Raw genomic sequence first — 20830 nt, 5'->3', positions numbered from 1 at the left:
ACACTACCCAACTGTTCCAGATAACTCAACTATTTAAAGTAGGATGACCTCAGAGACCTTTCACAGGGTTGGATATTACTGGAATAATAACTCATTATTAACCACAGATCATTGTCTCATTGAACTGCAAACTAATTCCAATAAAAGTGGGGTGATGTTGCAATGGGTCATCTTTTTAATTTCAATATTAGGAACACTCATTTTTGATCAAATGCGTACATTCCATCAGAGTTACTCTTTGATTTATAACTTCCAATAAAAGCAAACCTGCACTGTGAGGTCACTTACATTTTCAGTGAACATTAATAGTGAGTTTCAGCAGATGTTGTTCTACTCCAATCTCATCTGCGAAAACCATTCAGCAGCACAACTAAACATTTTGTAACAGAGATTTTGATTATTGGCTGCAGTAGTAGTGCTGATGATTTGTAAATAGCTGTATCATCCTAGCAAATGTACTCAAATGGATTTTTCTCTTCCAATATAGCCTCCTCACAACATTTTACGGTTGATCACACCACCCTCTTCTAATATCTCTCTGCCTTCTTCCAAATGAATAGAACTAAACTTGCTGGTTTTATCACTGTCCAACCAATAATAGCTGGAACTAGCAATGACTTACCTCATTGGGCCCATACATTACATATAGTATTCTCTACAAGATTTATCCTTAGTTCAGGTTCACATGCTGCCGCTTGACAACATTTGAAAATAGCGTCAAATGCTACACAGACATCAACATTCCCCAGGACCACCATATCACAGTACTGGAGAAAGGGCATAGTTTTAAGGAGAACATAGTTTTGAAGGAGTTTTATAAATGACTTGGATGAGGATGTGGAAGGGTGGGTTAACAAGTTTGCTGATGATACAAAGGTTGGTGGTGTAGTGGAAAGTGTAGAAGGTTGCTGTAGATTACAACAAGATATTGATAGAATGCAGACCTGGGCTGAGAAGTGGCAGACAGAGTTCAACCTGGATAAGTGTAAAGTGATACACTTTGGGAGATCGAACTTGAAGGCAGAATACAAGGTTAATGGCAGGACTCTTAGCACTGTGGAGGAACAGAGGGATCTTGGGGTCCAGATCCATAGATCCCTCAAGGATGCCATGCAGGTCGATAGGATTGTTAAGAACGTGTATGGCGTGTTGGCCTTCATTAGTCGGGGTATTGAGTTCAAGAGCCGCGGGATGATGTTGCAGCTCTATAGAACTCTGGTTAGACCACACTTGGAGTATTGTGTTCAGTTCTGGTCACCTCATTGTAGGAAGGATGTGGAAGCTTTAGAGAGGGTGCAGAGGAGATTTACCAGGATGTTGTCTGGATTGGAGAGCATGTCTTATGAAGATAGGTTGAGTGAGCTAGGGCCTTTCTCTTCGGAGAGAAGGATGAGAGGTGACTTGATAGAGATGTACAAGATGATAAGAGGCATAGATCGAGTGGACAGTCAGAGACTTTTTCCCAGGGTGACAATGGCTAACACAAGGGGACATCATTTTAAGGTGATTGGAGGAAGGTATATGGGGGATGTCAGGAGTAAGTTGTTTTTTTTTACACGGAGAGTGGTAGGTGCGTGGAACGCAATGCCTGCAGAGGTTGTGGAGCCAGATACATTAGGGACATTTAAGAGACTCTTAGATAGCTCCCCATTTCTCTATCATTCATGTGTCTATGTGGGAGGGAAAGGTTAGATAGATCTTAGAGCGGGATAAAATGTCGGCACAACATTGTGGGCCGAAGGGCCTGTACTGTGCTGTAGTGTTCTATATTCTATGATTAGAGGAAAGCCAAGAGGGAACAATCATCACTCAAGTAGTAGGGGTCAGAACTCCCTAAAGGAGGCAGGATTCTCATTATGTTTAAAAGGGACCTGGGTGGGAGGTTGCTTTATACTTGAAGGCTGCAGACCAAGAAATGAAGTGTGCAGTGTGGAGTCCATCAATATTCCTAAGACTTTGGGCTCATATTTGACTCAAGTTCCAACTGCCTCCATCCCTACCTTGGCTCACCTGCTACTGACGCCATCATTTATACACAATTACCATTAGACCTGACTGTTCCAACGTGCACCTGGTCAGCCTTCTCCATTTTACCCTCTGGAATCCAAAACCCCACATTTCCAAACCCCTCCAAGACCTCTCTCCACCATTTCTCTAATCTCTTCCAGCCCCATATCATGCTGAGATATCTGTCCTCCTCCATCTCTGTCCTCTTGTTCACTCCCAAACGTAATTGCTCCAGCACTGATGAGCATGCTGTCAGTTGCCAAGGCCCTAAGCTCTGGAGATACCTCCATTAACCTCTGCATTTCTATTGTTCTTAACTCCTTTAAGAGGTTCCTTAAAAACTGCTGTTTTGACCAAATTTTTTGGTCACCTGCCCTTATATCTCCTTATGTAACTCAGCGTCACATTTCAGTCAAAATTTGTGAAGCACCTGGAAATGTTTGCTATGTAAAAGGTGCTATCTAAAAACAAGTTGTTGAGTTCAAGGGAGAGCTTTTTTTTAATGACAATGACAATCAAATAGAGTCAGAGTCGTACAGCATAGAAACCAACCCTTCAGCCCACCACATCTATGCTGACCATCATGCCTACCTACACAAATCCCATTTGCCTGCATTAATTCCATATCCCTCTATGCCTTGCTCATTCAAGTATGTGTCCAGATGCCTCTTAAACGTTGTTACTGTTCCTGTCTCCACCACTTCCTCCGGCAACTCATTCCAGATACCAACTACTTGTTGTGTGAAAAATGTACTCCTTAGATCTCCTCTAAACCTCCTTCCTCACAGGTTAAACCTATTCCTTTTTAGACACCCCTACCATGGGAAACAGCCACTGGCTATCTAGAGCCCCCTAAAGTAAGGCTGCATTAGTGAAGGGCTATTTAGTAAAGGTAAAGGAAATTCGCCCTTATGGAATACACAAACCACTAGCCAAAAATTTGAGCTAGGTAATTAAATTCATTCTCACAGATTTTGTGTGAAAATAAAAGTAAATAAATAAATACAAAATGTATTTTTTTTCCATCTTTCATTTCTTGACGCATGCGCAGATGAGATGGTTTCGTGTTACAGAAAATCATGATTATGGACCGTCTTCTAGGAACACCCCCCCATAATGCAGGGGTCACCTGTATTTCTAGGAATTACTCACACAACATCCCTTAATCACCAAGCCAGATCAAAAGAAATATTTAAGGGGGAGATAGATAAATATTTGAAATAGAGGAATTGAGGGTTTTAAGAAGTGGCACAGAAGAGGTCAGCATAGATCAGCCATGATCACATTGAATGGCAGGCCAGGCTTGAAGGGCCTGCTCCTATTTTCTTGTGTTCAAAGCACCTCTGAGTTTCTGTACTGTTATACACAGACTTAATTTGCACTGAAATGCATCCTTCAACCAATAACTTCTGCATTATAACAATGTAAAAGAACAGCGTTGTTCATCCAATTGCAATGCACCCAAATTGGAAAAAATGGAAGTTCACTAAACTATGGGGAATTGTTGTGTGCTAATAAAATAACAGCAATGAAAGTTTTAAAAGCCTTACCTCTCCATGCTGCTTCAATCGCTTCTTTATTTCCTCAACAGGTACATCCAGGTAGATAACCAGGTGAGGAGGCAGGAACTCACAAATGCTGTTCCCTTTTATTTCATTGTAATGATTGACACCTAAAAAATACCAGGCACTGCATGAGCATAGTAACCAGGGTGGGGGAAAAAAACCCACAAAAATTGATAGAGACTACAATTGAAGGAAATCAGTGGCTAATGAAAAGCAAACTTCAAATTAAAATCTTGTAAAACACTGCACCAATTATGATGGTCAATTTTTAAAAGCTTGACAGAAATCTGCCTGATTTATCTGTTATCCAAATATAAATGACTGGCATTTTAAAATTAAAAGTCTTAAAATTTAGTCACAGATATTGTTAAGAATTTTAACATTACCCTTGTAGATTTCATATTCACTAGCTTGTAGTGCATGTCAAAATCAGGGTGAAGAGAATGGCAACTACAGAAAATAACTGACTTAAAATGCAATGGGGAGATCATAAAGCTCCCAAAATCAGCTTGGTCCTGAAAACATTAAGTGAAACTATCCAAGGACTGACAAGGGAGATGATCTAACCATGTAGGAAACAAATTATACTTAGTTCAAGTTGAACAATCCTGTTGTAATCTGACATGCAAGATCTGAACAGATCCACCAGCGTATGGTATTAAAAGACACAAAATCTTATTTATTTCATCCATTTATTTTCCACAAGGTTGGAGGCTGGAGAGTGGAGGGTATAGCTCTCAAATTTCTGCAATTTATACCTTTGCTGTAAACGTCCTGAATGTGGTTTTCTCCCAGGCTGGAGCAATGAGAGGTGGAATGGTAGGGTAAAAGGCAGTCTGCACACTACTCCACTCTTCACCCTCCAGCTCATGGCTACAGTTTCCTCACAGAGTTAGACAAAAGATCAAGACTGCCTCTTGCATGGAAGTGAAACGACAGGCTGACCATCCAGCTGGTCACCCAAAGAGCCAAGAAGGATCACCTTTTCCAGCCCTTGGTTGAGCAAACAGACCAACACTTAGAGCAGTGAATAAAGAATTGCTTCAGGCTTAAGACAATAAATGTTGGCAACTTGCTACTTGATTGAGAAGTGGAATACAAGGCTCTTTAGGACAAAAAAGATCCCTCCATTCAATGGCAAGTGCATCAGATTATGCAATAATCCTTTTGGCAACAACCTTGTGCCTCTTGTCTTTATTGTAACTTAGAGGCCAGAGCGGTTCACAGAATTCAAAGCAAGACTCTATATAAATAGGGGTTGTTTGTACTGGCAAATTGTGAGAAGCGACATTCCACAAGGAACAATACTGGAAGCATGTGTCTGAACACCATTTACATGGACTGGAAATCAAAAAGTACAATTTCAGATCTGTGATGCTGCCAAACTGAGATGAGGTTAATACAGAGGAATACAACAAATATCCATATATTAATACATAAGCATAATAAATGGGTCCTATCAACATCATGGCATGGTAGGGTAACTCCTGATGCTCAATGTCCAGTCCCACAAAGGGCAATGTTACAGGTGCTTCCAGAATCATAGACCTGCAGTAATAAATAACTTTAGGAAAAGAGGGCAATAAAAATAATTCTTGTTGCCATTTTTCTCAGAAATAATTGAATACAAGGAGTGAAAAGACTTTTTTGCAAAAGTTGCTACTTACATTCCTTCCGGATGTAGCCTTGCTTGTACATCGCTTCAAGAAAAACATAATCACTATATGGCGATCGTTCCAACACTACACCTTGCCCTGTTGGTGTAAAAAGACAAATGGATCAAACAGTGTTCATCCTGTTAATTGGCTATACCAAGATAGACAGAACCTTTTGTTACAGTAGGTTCTTCTTCAGGAAGCCATTTACATATCACTTGACTCCCATAATCTAAGATTGAAATATTGTGCAACATGCACATATTGTTTTACCACATATGTACATCAACTTTAGCCCTTGGAAGTTCAATCTAAATTCTCTCAAACAGGAAGCCAATGAGTCCAACAAGTAACTGAGTCACATTTGACCGGCTGATGCTCTGTTTGCTGATCTGCCCTCAACTGTTACTTTAAAAATCACTGCTCTGGGATGAGTACAGGTGAAGATGAATAGATTTCCAGATGGTGTTTGCCGACCAAGCAAGATGACAGAAAATTTTGATCTGTAGGTACCAGCAGATGGGAGGTGTATGGTCAGCTACTGTGCTCTCTAATGCTATTTTGTGCTAGCCAGCTAGGCACCAGGATTGCACATGAGAAGGACTGCCTCAGCAAACTAATTAAAGGCCAACAACAACAATGGAATCAAAACTCAACCAAATTTGTGCCAAAAGTGAGGATTTGCCAACTTAGAGAATCTGGTAGATATCTCTCTCTCCCCATAGGTATGCAAAATCCTACTGCGATTTTATGGAGTTATTACATTTATCATAAATAGTTCAGGAAAATTAAGCACATGAAAGCACTGACAACCTTGGGTCATGTGAAGAGCAATTCTTTCTGATTAACAGTAGCAATAGTGAAATACGGCAATATGAATACGTCATTCAGACCTCAAAACTTTAGCTGTCACTTGATGAGATTATTGCTGATTTTATCTCAACTCCTATCAAACTGCAATGCCTCCATATAATTTGAGACCATGAAAAATTCAATGACATGAGATTTAAAACTAAAGTAGCATGGACAGTTTATTTTGAGTGAATTCCACACTTCTATCATCTTTCCCTGGAAGCATTTCCTACTTGAAAGCTTTGGCTCTGATGTTATTACATATCCCTTATCCTGAACTCCCCAACAAGTAGAAAAGGTTTCCTTCCATCCCTACAAAATCCTCAAACGTACAATTAAATAAGACCTTAATCTTCCATATTTCAAGTACTTCCCTTCAATGCAATCTGCATAGCCAGGATAATTATTTTGGTAAATCAGGTAAATTCTTCTTGGGCCAATTGATTCAAAAGGTACAATGCCTAAAATTGTACATCATCCTATGTACAAATCCAGTGACTGGTGCTGGCAGGAAGCAGTTAGACCACACAAGACAGCCCTGCTTGCTAACTGTAACACCCCCTCAATACCCCACAAAAATTCTCACAAAGTACAGTTTTCCAAGCTTGGGAATCTGGGAAGAGAGATTATTTTTCCAATCTCTTTCTTTCTTTCTATACACAGCTTTCCTACAGTCTATCCAACCATTGGTATTGATCCATGGATAGTAATCTTCCTTACTTTGGGCAATGGAATAGAGATCTTTTCCTAACCTCTACCCAACGCCATTCTAGAAACTGCCAATCTGTGTGCTGACTCAGCTTCCATGTCTCAGAACTTGTTGGCTCAACATGCTAGATCTCTGCTTAAGCTGCAAGTAGAGTTTATCATTTTCAATCCATGTCATTGATTTCAGCAACGAGGAACAAAGTGGCTGGGTTACTGAAATACGCAAGGCTGAACTGTCTGCAATGGTCTTGGTCCCTCTCATCAGTACAACCATGTGGTAATTGCAAGATGCCTTCTCAGCAAGTTTAGTTAACTGCTGCACACATGCATGAGAGTCCATGTCTGCATGCACATCTGCGTGCATGCATGTGCATCTGGTGTGTGCTTGTGTCCATAATGGAGAAGGCTCATAAAAGGCTTATCTTACATTATGAGTGTTTAAACTTCCAGTTTCGTCCCATATCCCGAAAACACATTGGCAGGCTAACTGGCTACCTGTAGTGTAGTTGGGTGGCAGGAAAATCGGCGGGGGGGGGGGTGGTGCCAAGATGATGGATATGTGAGAGAGAGTAGGTTACAGTAAATAATTGAGAGGGAATGGAACTGATTGGAATACAGGAAGTCCCCGTGTTACCAACAAGTTCTGTTTTTGAGACTGTTCGTAACCCAATTTTGTATGTAACTTGGAACAGAGTCCACGCATGCACACTTGGGCTGGGGATCGCGGCTGCGCATGGCCCCAGCCGAACATACACACTTGGCCCGGGGTTCCCCATCCGCATATGCGCACTTGGCCCGGAGTTGGGCCAAAGAAGGTTTACCGCCGCCGTGGTAGGATCGGGGGCCGGGCCCACTTACGAACCGACCACGAAGGTCGGTTCGTAAGTACGGGCATTCGTAGGTCGGGGACTTCCTGTACTCTGACAGCTGGCAAGACCTGATGGGCTGAATAGCCTCCTACTGTGGTGCAAGAAAATATGAAATCAAGCTAAAAATCACCTTTAAACATCTTTCTTCATATTCAGTTTTACCTGATAACAGTTTTGACCAGTTTGTTGTTTGTACTCTCCGCCTCATCCTAGTAAAGCAATCGAGAATCTTAATACTCTTGTTAAATTTCTCTTATTCAAGCCCAACATGGAAGTTATTCACAATATGCACTGTCATGAGCTAAATATCTCCTTACTAAGAGATTAACTAAGCCTGACTCTCTGGTAAATCTAGCATGTCCTGATGAATCTACAATGGATGGCTTCAATGAACTGTAGATAAGCAAACATTTATGACACAAGGGGAAGCCTTTGGCACATTGTTTCCATGCTGGTGGAAAAGAGCTGGCAACTTAATTTGCTTTCCAGCATTTCATCTGTAGGTTACATCTGTGCTGGTTACAGCTCTTCAAGTATACATTCGGCAGGTTTTAAATGTCCCGGGGGTTTATGCCTCTGTCACCCTTTCAGCCAATGAACTCCAGACTCAAGTTCAAATTTATTGTCATGGGCATACACATACCCAGGGTATAAATGCCATGAAAATTAGCTTTTTGCAGCAGTACAGTACATAAATTATCATAAATTATACATACCTTTCTCGTGTGCAAAAATAAACAAATTAAACATAACATCATTAGTGCAAGATTGAGAGAGTGAAAAAGAAATATATTTCAAAGTAGTGTTAGTGTTTCTCAGGTCAGTTCAAGAACCTGATGGCAGTGGGGAAGAAGCTGTTGTTGAACCTTGAGGTGTGGGACTTCAGGCTCCTGTACCTCTTGCCTGATGGCAGCATCGAGAAGAGGGCATGGTCTGGATGGTGGAGGTCCCTGATGAGGGATGTCACCTGCCTGAGTCATTTTGCCTCTTGTAGATGTCCTCAATGGTGGGGAGAGCTCTACCTGTGACGGAACTGGCTGAGCCCACTACTCTCAGTAGCCTCTTGCTTTCCTGTGCATGGGAGTTTCCATACCAGGCCATGATGCAACCAGTCAGAATGCTTTCCACTGTACATCTGTAGAGGTTTGTCAAGAGTATTCGATGATATGCTGAATCTCCTTCTAAGAGAGCAGAGTTACTGGCGCGCCTTCTTCATGGTTCCATCTATGTGCTGGGCACAGGATAGGTCCTCCGAGATGTTGACACCCAGGAACATGAAGCTGCTCACTCTTTCCACCACAGACCCTTCAATGAGGACTGGTGCTCGTTCGCCTGCCTTCCCCTTCCTAAAGTCCACAATCAGTTCCTTGGTTTTGCTCACGTTGAGCACAAGGCTGTTGTTATGACAGCACTCAGCCAGCTGACCTACCTCACTCCTGTACACCTCCTTGTCACAATCTGTAGTTCTGCCAACAATGGTGGTATCATCGGTGAATTTGTAGGTGGCATTGGAGCTATGCTTAGCCACACAGTCGTAGGTATAGAGAGGGTAGAGCAGCAGGCTAAACACACAGCCCTGAGGTGTGCCTGTGTTAATGGAGGAGATGATGTTTCCGATCTTCACTGACTGTGTTCTGCCAGCAAGGAAATCGAGGATCCAATTGCAGAGGGACGTACAGAGGCTGAGGTCTTGGAGGCTGACGATGTTTTGAGGGAGTGATGGTGTTGAACGCCGAGCTCTAGTCAATGAACAACAGCTTGATGCACATGTTCCAGTTGTCCAGGTGGTCCAGAGCAGAGTGGAGACCCAGTGAGCTAGCGTCTGCTGTAGACTGTTGCAGTGATAGGTGAATTGAAGCGGGTCTAGATCCTCACTGAGGCTGGAGTTGGTTCGAGCCATTATCAACCACTCGGAGCACTTTATTGCAGTGGGTGTTGAGGCAGGTCACCCTACTTTTAATGGACACCAGTACAATTGATGCCACCTTGAAGCACATGGGAACCTCAAACCGCAGAAATGAGAGGTTCAAGAGTCCCTGAACACTCCATCCAGTGCAAGTTTTTAAGCAATCAATCAAGTATGCCATCAGGGCCTGAAGCCTTGTGGAGCTTTACCCTCCTGATCACAAACTCTATCCACCCTCTGCTCCTGCCAATCGACATAAAACTTACATCGAAACATCTCCTCTCTTCTTACAAGCACATACCATTTCTGAATTAAGGAGCTGGATTGTGTCCGCTGCCCAAGGTTTCCCCATGCCCATCCTTCCCTGGTCCCAGTGCAGGTGGCCAATCTCAATGGCCCTCTGCACCATCAAATCAGGAGAGCATGGTGCAGAAAGCCACCTGATATGCTTTGATAGGAGGCAAAACTGGGACAGAGATTTATTAAGAACTATTAAAATTCAAATAAAATGTTGATTGAAAATAGTAGGAAATATTTTAAAACATTAAACTAAAATAGTGATTTAAAAAATCTTATCTATCCTCTACTGCATAATCCCCATTGAAATCAGTGGGGTTTCAGATCAGTTGCCAGGTCTGACTTGCATTAGATTTGACCGGCATTGGAGCATAATAACAGATGCAGCAACTCTTGGACCTCAGCATTTGACAATGTAGCCCAGAACTCTGAGACTTACTGTAGTTTAAACAGCTGACAACCAGTGATTTTGGCCTCAAGAACACAAGGATTCCAGCCAACAAGATACAAATCTGCATATTTGGCAACTTTGGTCTTGCTATCAAAAGTATCGCAGCATTCCACAAACCAGTGGAGATTGGCATGACAGCTATATTCACAGTATGTGAATTCTTCTACAAGCAGCGCACTAAACCAAGACATAAAAATCAGATTTACGTAGTGAAATTCGTTATATTTCCAAATTCTGTATCCACATTATCAGATTTTGAATGAAGAGTGCCTTCAGAAGATTTTAAAGAAAACAAAAATCACATCAAAAGTGACCAGACAAAAGGTAAATCCGTATGGAGAAAAGAACCATAATAACGTGAGGTTAATTGACCAATCGAATCTATTTCTGTAGATTAATCCAATTTGTCCCACTCTCCTGCCGTCTCCACACCCTACAAATTGTTTTCCTGCCAATAATCATCTAATTCCTTTTGGAAAGCTCAAATAAATCTGCATTCACCACAGTTTTAGATAGAGAGTGTTCCAGAATATAACTGCTTGCTGCTTGAAAAGGTTTTTTTTGCTTAATTCTACATCTTAAGTACATAAAGCATGTTACATAGCAAATTATAGACTTGCATTTCATGGAATATAATCTTTATTTAAGTTTACTCTGCTAGTTTTTCTCTGTAAGAAGTTAGTACCTGTCTGGAGGAGATGCTCCAGTGCATCTGAGTATTGCAGTGTGCGAAGATGGTACATCCAGGCTTGCAGACGGTAGGAATTGCCATCTGGAGATTTGGGATCAGTGTAGAATTTTTCCACACTGCAGTTACCATTAAATTGGGCACTCAACGGCTTGCCATCACCCGTCTTCCAGTCCCAGTAATGGACATCAACCTCTGGGATGTATAACATGCCTAGAGAAAAGCAAGTCAGTGATAAATTGTAGGCATGACTAGCAATAAAGTGTTAAGTTATGCCTTTTCCAAAGATCACATATACAGGGTTAAAGAATAGAGATGTTTATTGGTTCACAATAAAATGACAGCCGCCAGAAATATCAGAATGCGATCACACGAAGTACACATGTAATACATGGAACAAGGTGGCTAACAAGCAGTGGAGCAACAGAGTCTCAAGAGCTTCGGCCACTGCTGCTTCTTGGCCATCTGCATGAGCGGGTTAAGGTATTAAAGAGAGAAAGGAAAAAGTGTTCTCTCTCCTCTCCTCCTCCCTCCTAGATTGTGGACCTGCTTTTATGGTTGACTTTAGGGACAATGAAGACCTCAGAACAAATTCACATGCTGCCCTAAGCTCACCCATCCAATTGCAAGAGAGCATGCAGCACGATGGACTTGTTTAAATACCTGACCAACTTCTGAAGAGGAAGTAGTTAAACAAAAGAATTAAGAGCATCAGTCCCAACCCTTGAAAATTAAAAAATTCTACTTTCTTTCTTTCCCAGTTCTGATGATACTCTTCCTGTGCAAATGCTGTATGACCTGCTGAGTGCTTCTGGCATTTTCTGGTCTTTAACCCCAAAGCCTGGTCTATCTCCAGTTTCCACTAACAACTTCTTTACAGAATTGGTACTGTACCTTCCATAGCCATACCAACAGCATGTAGGAATGTGTGAAAGGGAACTGACTAACTTAAAACCATGAATTCTTCATAACACTCCAATATCTTTGCAAGTTTGATCAATTATAAACTGTTTTACTCTTATTTGGAGTACTCTTGTTTACAAAAGAAAATACTTGCATTTATATTTTTCAAATTTCTAAAAAATATCTTGAAATAACTCAGAGCTGTTTGCTACTTTCAAAGGATTGTCAACTATATTTACAATAATAGAAAATGGCAAGACATAAACATCAACCATATCCCGACAATTCAAAGCAGTGAACACAGATGGAATACCAACTTCTTGGTAGAGAAGTGTGCCCCATAACTGAAACACTCCATCCCAGGCAGCATCCTGGTGAATCTCCTTTGCACCCTCTCCTGTGCAATCACATCCCTCGCATCGTGTGGTGACTGGAACTGCAGGCCATACTCCACCTGTGGTCTAACCAATGTTTTAAAGTTGTACCATTACCTCCCTGCTCTTATATTCCATGGCCTGATTAATGAAGACAAGTATCCCATATGTCTTCTTAACCACCTTGTCTACCTGTGCCACCACCTTCAAGGATCCTTGTACACCAAGGTCCCTCTGTTCATCAATGACCAGTAGGGAGCTGTGAGTAGGTCCACCTTTATTAGTTCTCCCAAAATACATCAATCTTGCATTTATCAGAATGTAATTCCATCTGCCATTGCCTTGCACGTTTTACCAACTGATTGATATTATCCCAAAGCCCAAGACTATCTTCCACTCTATCAACACAGCCAATTTTCATCTCATGAATGAACTTACTAAACGTACCTCCTATATTAGCACCGAAGTCATTAATGTACTACAAGGGTCCTAGTGCTGATCACAGACATCCAATCACAAAAACAACCCTTTGCCATCACCCTCTGCCTCCTGTTACCAAACTAATCTTGGATGCAATTTGCCAAATTGCCCTGGATGCCATGGGTTCAAATCTTTTGGACGAGCCTTCCATGTGGGACCTTGCCAAATGCTTTACCGAAGTTCATGCAAACTGCATAAACCACACTGCCCACAACAGTACAGTCTGTTAACTCTGAAAAATTCAATCAAATTGGCCAGGCAGGACATTCTTTTAACAAAGCCATGCTATCTTTAATTACTCTCTGTCTTTTCAAGTGTAGATTAATCTTGTCCCTCAGAATTATTTTTCAATAATGTTCCTCTCACTGAAGTCAGACTCACAGGCCTGTAATTAATTGGCTTACTGCTGCTGCACTTCTTGAATAAAGCTATTACATTGTCTGTCCTCGAGTCATCTGGCACCTCATCTGTGGCCAATAAAGATCTGCGAACAGTACATTGTGCAGCCAGTAGAGTTGCTGCCTCACACCTCCGGAGACCCGGATTCAATCTTGACCTCTGGTGCTGTTTGTGTGGAGTTTGCACACTCTCCCCGTGACCGTGGGTTTCCTCCAGGTGCTCCAGTTTCCTCTAAGATCCCAAAGATGTGGGTTAGTAGCTTAATTAACCGTTGCAAAGTGCTGCTAGTGCATCATGAGAGGTAGGATCTGGGAAGAGCTGAAGAGCATGTGGGAAGAATACTAGATTGGGATTAATGCAGCATTAGTGTTAACGGGTAGTTGATGGTCGGCGAGGACTTGGGTGCTGAAGGGTCTGTTTCTGTTCTGTATCTCTCTCTGACTCTATTTAGGCCCCAACAATCTCCTCCCTTGCCTCCCATAGCAGACTGGGATATATTTAAAGCTACATCTATACCTTTAAGACCACAAAAACTCTAATACCTCCTCCTTTTTGATGATAAAATGTTCTGGAATTTCACAGCACCCACCCCCTGAATTCTCTAACTACACTGTTCTTCTCCTTAATGAATACAGATGATAAATATTCATTTAAGAGCACACCTACATTTTCTGGCTCCACACACAGATTGCTGCTTTGGTCCCTAATAACTACCCTAATTTCCTTAATATAAAATGCTTTAGAATTTTTCTTAATTTTATCTGCCAGTGATATTCTCTGTCTTCTTCTTGTCCTTTTTTTAAAACTAAGTAACTCCCTTCACATTTTATTCCCCTGAAGGGCCTCCCCTTTAGTTCTCTATACCTGCCAAATGCTTTCTTCCCCTGTATACAACCTTCAAAATCCCTTGACGTCCTGGGCTTCTTGAAAATACTGCCCACACCTTCCTCTCTTATGGTAACACACTGGCCTTGAAGTCTCATTGTTTCACTTTTAAGTGACTTTGACTTGGCCTGTCTACAAGTAGATTCTGATGCAGGTTTTCGGTTCAAAATGTCAGCCGTCCCTTTGCCTCCACAGATGCTGCCTGACCTGTTGAGTTTTTTGCCCTAAGATTAGGAACTGGGCCATCTATTCCAAATCCTATTTCCATACCGTTTTCCTTTATTTTGCATTCCTCTTTTCAAATGCTTAAAATGTGAAATTTACAATACTTTTATCTCAATAACTATTTGTGATAAAACACAAGAATCCTCTAGGTGGGAGAGAAAAAAAACAGTAATAATTTAGAATGTATTTTCCTTTTTCCCCTATTTACCAACCAGGGAAGTGAGCTACTTTCTGAAAATCTATCGTAACTATGAAAACCCTTACTAAATCTTACCTCAAAATCTTTTATCTCAGCTTGAAGTTGCCATAATATTGTGGGCCATTTCATTGCTTTCTATGACTCTCATGGTCACAGTACACAATCCACTAATTGTGGCAGAATCATTGTCTTCACAAACATGTATTAATTACTTACTTTTGTATTCAATATTAATATGTATAAAATAAAAAATGTGACTGTTGATATCTTTTACTACTTGAAGATACATCCATAACATTTTTGCTACCAAGTTTTTTTGGTTACACAAGGATCTTAATGTTCAGGGTATCATTTCTTCCAGTGACATCTCTAGAAAGAGCACTAGCCCTTGGTTCACTCCACTTCTTTTGCTATTCCCCTGTCAACATATGCTCCGCGACCACCCCCCCCCCCCCCCCACCACCACCAACTTTCAGGACCTTTAATTCTCTCCTACTTTCTATACTCCTTTCATTTAACTGAAGTCCAAGCTCAAATTTCTTGTCAAAATAAATCAATACCATTTTTTCTTTTGTACCTGTTGCTTCAACAGAAAACAGCAACAGTCACCCTCCAAATGCACTTTAAACTTCAAGGAATTTCAGCAATACAGCTAAAGTCTTCGGTACTTGAGGGTGCCCGGCCATTGGTAGCCAATAGTTGTGATGTTTCATGATGCATGCTCAAGAAAAGTAATATCAAACAAATGTCTAACACAATTTGCTGGCTAAGGCTTCGATGAAGCTCCTTAAGGCACTACATAATTCAAGTTGCTTTTGACAATGCGTTTTTTTTAAATGAAGATCAAGCACATCCGTGCCCATATTCAAACCTCACACTGAATAAACAATATTCTTTGCACCAACAGCACTTTGAAGACCAAAACAGGCGGAAACTATTTTTAGCACCTAGTGTTCGCTCAACTTATTAAAACACTTTTCTGCAGGTCCTGCAAATGGTGATTTTTTAAAAAAATATACTTTCAGATATGACTTTGGTTTAATAGCTCGTTCAAAAAACCGTGCTCTTGACAACACTACAGTTTAGTACCATAATAAATTACATACTCAAATCCAAAGAATGCACATGATCCTCTGACACATAGCCTGGAGCACTAACAGTTGAGCCAAGCTCCCAATGGAACAAATGATATATTTACAAACAGAGGGAAGAAGTGTGGGAGCTCATACAGAGGCAGAAGAGGCTTACAGAACCTAACTCTCCATTGGTACAGAAGATTATTGAGCGGTTAAATCCAAAATTTGAATATAGGGCATACGAGTCCTCTGTTAAAAGCAAGAGAATTAAGCAAAAAAACTTGCATAAAGTATGTAGTGTGTGAAGAAATCACAAGTGCTAAAAATACTACAAAAGGCAAAAATGGATCCAGAAGTCTGGGAGACAATGCATAGTTTTGTTTGTGATTACTCACCATGTCCGGGAGACAAACAAATAGAGTTGCAAGGAAATTGTAACTTGTGGCTGATAATTCCAATGTATTCCAGTCCAACATGTTAGTAAGAGTGGTAATGAGGTATGATTAGTATGCAAGTTTGCAAATGACATGAAAGTTGGTGGATAGTGAGGAAGGTTGGCTAAAGCAACAGCAGGATATAGGTCAGATGGAAAGTTGGGTGGAGCGTTGGCAAATGGAATTTAATCCCGACAAGTGCGGGGTGAAGCAGTTTGGGTAGTCAAATAAGCGTAGGACAAATACAGTAAACAGTAGGGCACTAAGGAATGTTGATGAACAGAGGACTTCGAGGTTCAATTCCATAGTTCTCTGAAAGTGGCAACATGAGTAGATAGGATGGTGAAAAAGGCATGTGGCATGCTTGCCTTCTGAGGTTGGTGCATAGAATATAGAAGAGTTGGGATGTTATATTGCAACTTTACAAAACACTGGTCAGGATGCACTTGCGTACAGCAGTTATGGTCACCACAGTATAGGAAGGGCTCATTTCTGTGCTGTACAATTCCATGACTATACGAACATGCCTTGTCATTCAACTACTGCACAGCAGTTGCTATAATCTGTAATGCTACATCAATAACTTAAACCACTCAAAAGGGGCACAAGATAAAGCACAAGCACAAATTAACAAAAAAACATTTAATGTTAACTCATAATTGAATATAAAACAAAAGCAACACTTTACCTAGTTTGTCAGCTAATCTTTTGGCGATGACACCTTTCCCGGAAGACAAGTTTCCTTCGACAGTGATGATTTTACTGTTCTCTCTGAACTTGCTCATGGTTCTTTCTCCCAGCATATAGGCCCACCACCCATACATTATCTTTCTATGGGAACTTGTATGGATCCGAGCCTGGAGCATGGAAGAAACAAAGACAAGTTGTTGGACGTGCAGGAGAGGATCTGCTCTTTCAGCACAGTTTCAATGGCTAACTACTGAAAAAAAAAGTCAGTAGTGCATAGTGAATTAATAAATGCTCTTGACTGCTCCACTGCAGTTAGATACATTTGCCAAGGTTGTGCAAGCAATGCCACACCTTCCCATACCAATCCTGAACAAAAATCGAGTGGCTCTGTACCCAAGCAGTCTCTAGCTGTTGTCCTGAAGTAATGCAGGGTTTATGTTAAAGCACAGCCCAGTGACTTCTTGCCCTTGGTATTAACTTTGGCAATGCCATCCAAGTCAGGAAGCAGAAAGCTTAAGTCTCACACCAGACTTAAATACATGATCTCAACTGGCAACCTATAGCAGGAGCCGAGGGTGTGTTGTGATATCTTTGGAATAAGCCTTTCAACTGAGGCTCAAGTCTCTCAGGCAAATCCCAAACAAACCAGAAGAGATCTGCAAAACTTCATCCTCCACCAGCGTCAGTTCACAACAAAATTGTTCTGGTTGGGGCAGGCTTGAGAGGCCCGATGGCCTTCTCCTGCTCTTATTTTCTTGTGGAAATATGTAAGTTATCTCACTGCCCTTGGCGAGATCTTGCTAAGCATCAATATCTACTTTGTTTCCAAGACACAGTGACTAGACTTCTCAAGTACTCAATGACCATCAAAGATCTTTTCAGGAAAAGTACAATAAAAATCCATGCCCTTCTTTCTCAGTGGTGGAGAGCCGACCTTCCTCAGCAGCTTCAACATGACCTAATTAGAATGGATGAAACAACTGCAGTCACAAGCCTGCACCTTTACGGTCTATGGCAGATGTTCTTCCCACAGCGAACAAATGATCCTCATGTTACCAGTTTAAAAACCTCTACTACCAATCAGATAAAATAAAACTAAATGTTTCACTTAAGTTATTTAAGAAAAAAAGGTAAAAGTACAGAGCAAATCTCTTTAGACACTGATGGGCCTCCAGTCCATTTCCAATATTTTGTTTCACATAAAAGAGCGAGATAATGAGAGTTCAAGGTCTGCATGTTCCTGTCAGAGTGAAGGGCAAGGCTGGCAGGAGTAAGGAAACCTGGATGATGAGGTTTATTGAGGCTCTGGTCAGGAAGTAGGAGGCATGGAATGAGCTTCCAGAAGAAGTGATCCAAACAGGTGCATTATCAACATTTAAAAGACACCTGGACAGGTACATGGATCGGAAAGGTTTAGAGCGATGTGGGCCAAACTCGGACAGATGGGATGAATTAGATGGGCAACTTTATGCAACTGAAAATCGTGTTCATGTGTGAAATTTGACAACTATTTCTCTCTTATTTTACAACACTCAGAAAATTTGACTGGGTGGTCTTGTCTTAAGCCAACCTTGAAAGCCTGATATTATTTTCTTTTCAAGCTTTGCAGGAAAACTTGGACCACACTACCCCTGGGCATTCAGCAATGTGCTCTGTTGGTATTACTCCTGCAGCACTAACCTGAAAGACCTGCAAGGCTGGCACATTATTCCCTTACATCCTAGGGTCCTCCACCCCTGCACCAAAGTAAATGCCAACATCTTTGACCACATGATTCCTCACCCAAGAGGATCTTCCAACCTCTGATTTTCTGCTCTACCTCAGACTTTGATCCCTCCATCTCCACCTGCCCCCACACAACAATGTTCCAGTGGCTGCTCCCAATCCCTCAACCCCACTATCACACACAGCAACGACTGGTTCCGACACCACACTGCCACACACTTAGCAATGGTCACTTGGCCTCAGCATCCATACCATCTTAAATGTACCCTAATGGGAGATTTCCAGATAATGAGATGAAGCAGTCAGCGTTTAACAAAATCAAAGCTGCTCAAATTGGCAGCAGCAGTGTGCAGATTTCATGCAAGGAGTTAAGTGGAAATAACAGCTGTCAAAACCAGAAACCTTTGAGAGAGTTGTGGACACAGCTCAGCAAATCAGAGAAACCAGCCTCCCTTCCATCGACTCTGTCTATACTTCTCACTGCCTCAGTAAAGCAGCCAGCATAATCAAAGACCCCTCCCACCTCGGACATTTTCTCTTCTCCCCTCTCCCATCAGGCAGAAAATACAGAAACCTGAAAGCACACACCACCAGCTTCAAGAACAGCTTCTATCCTGCTATTGAACTATTGAATATTGAATATTGACTATTGAATGGTTCCCTAATATGATAAGATGGACTCTCGCCTCACAATCTACCTCATTTTGACTTTGCACTTACTGTCTACTTGCAATGCACTCTCTCTGTAACCGTAACACTTTATTCTGCAACATCTAAGGAGAGAAATAAGCAGTCAATGTTTTGGGCTGAGACCCTTCATCAGGTACCATGTCATCATGGATGTAGAACCCCTCTTCCTTTCCAGTCTCGATGAAGGGTCTCAGCCTGAAACATCGACTGTTTATTTCCCTCCATAGGTGCTGCCTGACCTGCTGAGTTCCTCCAGCACTTTTTGTGTGTTGCTCCAGATTCCAGCATCCACAGAATTTCTTGTGTCTACATTTTATTCTACATTCTATTATTGTTTTACCTTGTACAACCTCGAAGCACTGTGTAATTGATCTGTATGAACTGAATGCAAGACAAGTTTTTCTCTGTACCAATAATAAACCAATTCCAATCTTCAGAAGAAAAGCCTCTTCTCCTCCCTGTAATTATCCCACTCACTCTTCCCACATCGCGATTGCACCCCACAGCCTGGTGACTACTCTTTTAGTCCCTCGCTCCATTACTTTGATTTCTCCACCGTCACTCATTTCTCCACAACTTCTCTCATTGAGGCTTAGAAACAGACATTCTGGTCCACAACATCCGTAACGGTCACCAAGAACTCATCAATACAAATCTTATTTCCAACAATTGACCAATCACCTTTGTCAATTCACATACTCCTTGTCTGAAAGTCTCTGTCTCCACCACCCCTTCAGTCAGTGACCTCTCTCACCATAACCTCCAATACCCTCCCTCTCACTGTGACCTCCATCCTCTCCTTGACCTCCAACTCCCCCTCGCCATGACTCCCACCCTCCCCGTGACCTCCAACCCCCTCCCTCTCGCCGTGACCTCCAACCCCACCTCTCGCCATGACCTCCATCCTCCCCTTGACCTCCAACTCCCCCTCGCCATGACTCCCACCCTCCCCGTGACCTCCAACCCCCTCCCTCTCGCCATGACCTCCATCCTCCCCGTGACCTCCAACCCCCCCTCACCATGACCTCCACCCTCCCCGTGACCTCCAACTCCCTCCCTCTCGCCATGACCTCCACCCTCCCCGTGACCTCCAACCCCCCTCTCACCATGACCTCCACCCTCCCCGTGACCTCCAACCCCCTCCCTCTCACCATAACCTCCACCCTCCCCGTGACCTCCAACCCCCCTCTCACCATGACCTCCACCCTCCCCGTGACCTCCAACCCCCTCCCTCTCACCATAACCTCCACCCTCCCCGTGACCTCCAACCCCCTCCCTCTCACCATGACCTCCACCCTCCCCGTGACGTCCAACCCCCCCGCCCCCGCCCCTCACCGCCTGCGGCCTCGCCGCCCTCGGGCTCCGACATCCCCGACCCGCCGCCGCCAGCAGCCACCGCGCCGCCATCTTGCCTCCGCCAGCCACCCCTGACCCCCCCCCCCCCGGGCGGGTCCTCACTCGGCGCCGGCGCGTCGCTGAGGCGGCCGCTCCACTGCCTGAGAGCGCGGGACAGGTGCCGACGGCTCCGAATGATCCTCCTCCTTCTCCCTGGACGGAGCGATGTCCTCCCCGGCCTGAGCACCGCGGCTCTCGGCGAAAACACTTGATTTCATTGCCTTTGATTTAAAATGACTGTGGTGGAGGCACAGCTGAAGCAGCTGAGCTGGTGGAGTGAGAAGGTGAGGAAGAGGGTTATAGGGGCGGGTAGGTGGGGGTGTGGTTGGTGGTGGTGGTGGTGGTGGCAGGTAGGTG

General features: G+C 42.7%; 1 protein-coding gene across 1 annotated transcript in view; it reads right to left on the bottom strand.

Moving 5' to 3' along the window:
• ndufa10 (NADH:ubiquinone oxidoreductase subunit A10) overlaps positions 1-20516 on the bottom strand; it is a 57099-nt gene extending 36583 nt beyond the window's left edge. The window contains exons 1-5 of the mRNA XM_052016406.1: positions 20414-20516; positions 16662-16830; positions 10996-11211; positions 5240-5326; positions 3558-3679 (exon numbers count right to left, since the gene is read on the bottom strand). Of these exons, the coding sequence (XP_051872366.1) occupies positions 3558-3679; positions 5240-5326; positions 10996-11211; positions 16662-16830; positions 20414-20485 (666 nt within the window). The 5' untranslated portion in view covers positions 20486-20516. The remainder of the gene's footprint in view (positions 1-3557; positions 3680-5239; positions 5327-10995; positions 11212-16661; positions 16831-20413) is intronic.
• Positions 20517-20830: the final 314 nt, after the last annotated feature.

This window comes from Pristis pectinata, chromosome 1 (genome assembly GCF_009764475.1).
Source record: "Pristis pectinata isolate sPriPec2 chromosome 1, sPriPec2.1.pri, whole genome shotgun sequence".
NCBI classification, from domain to species: Eukaryota; Metazoa; Chordata; class Chondrichthyes; order Rhinopristiformes; family Pristidae; genus Pristis; species Pristis pectinata.
This window is presented reverse-complemented; position numbering and strand designations above follow the sequence as displayed.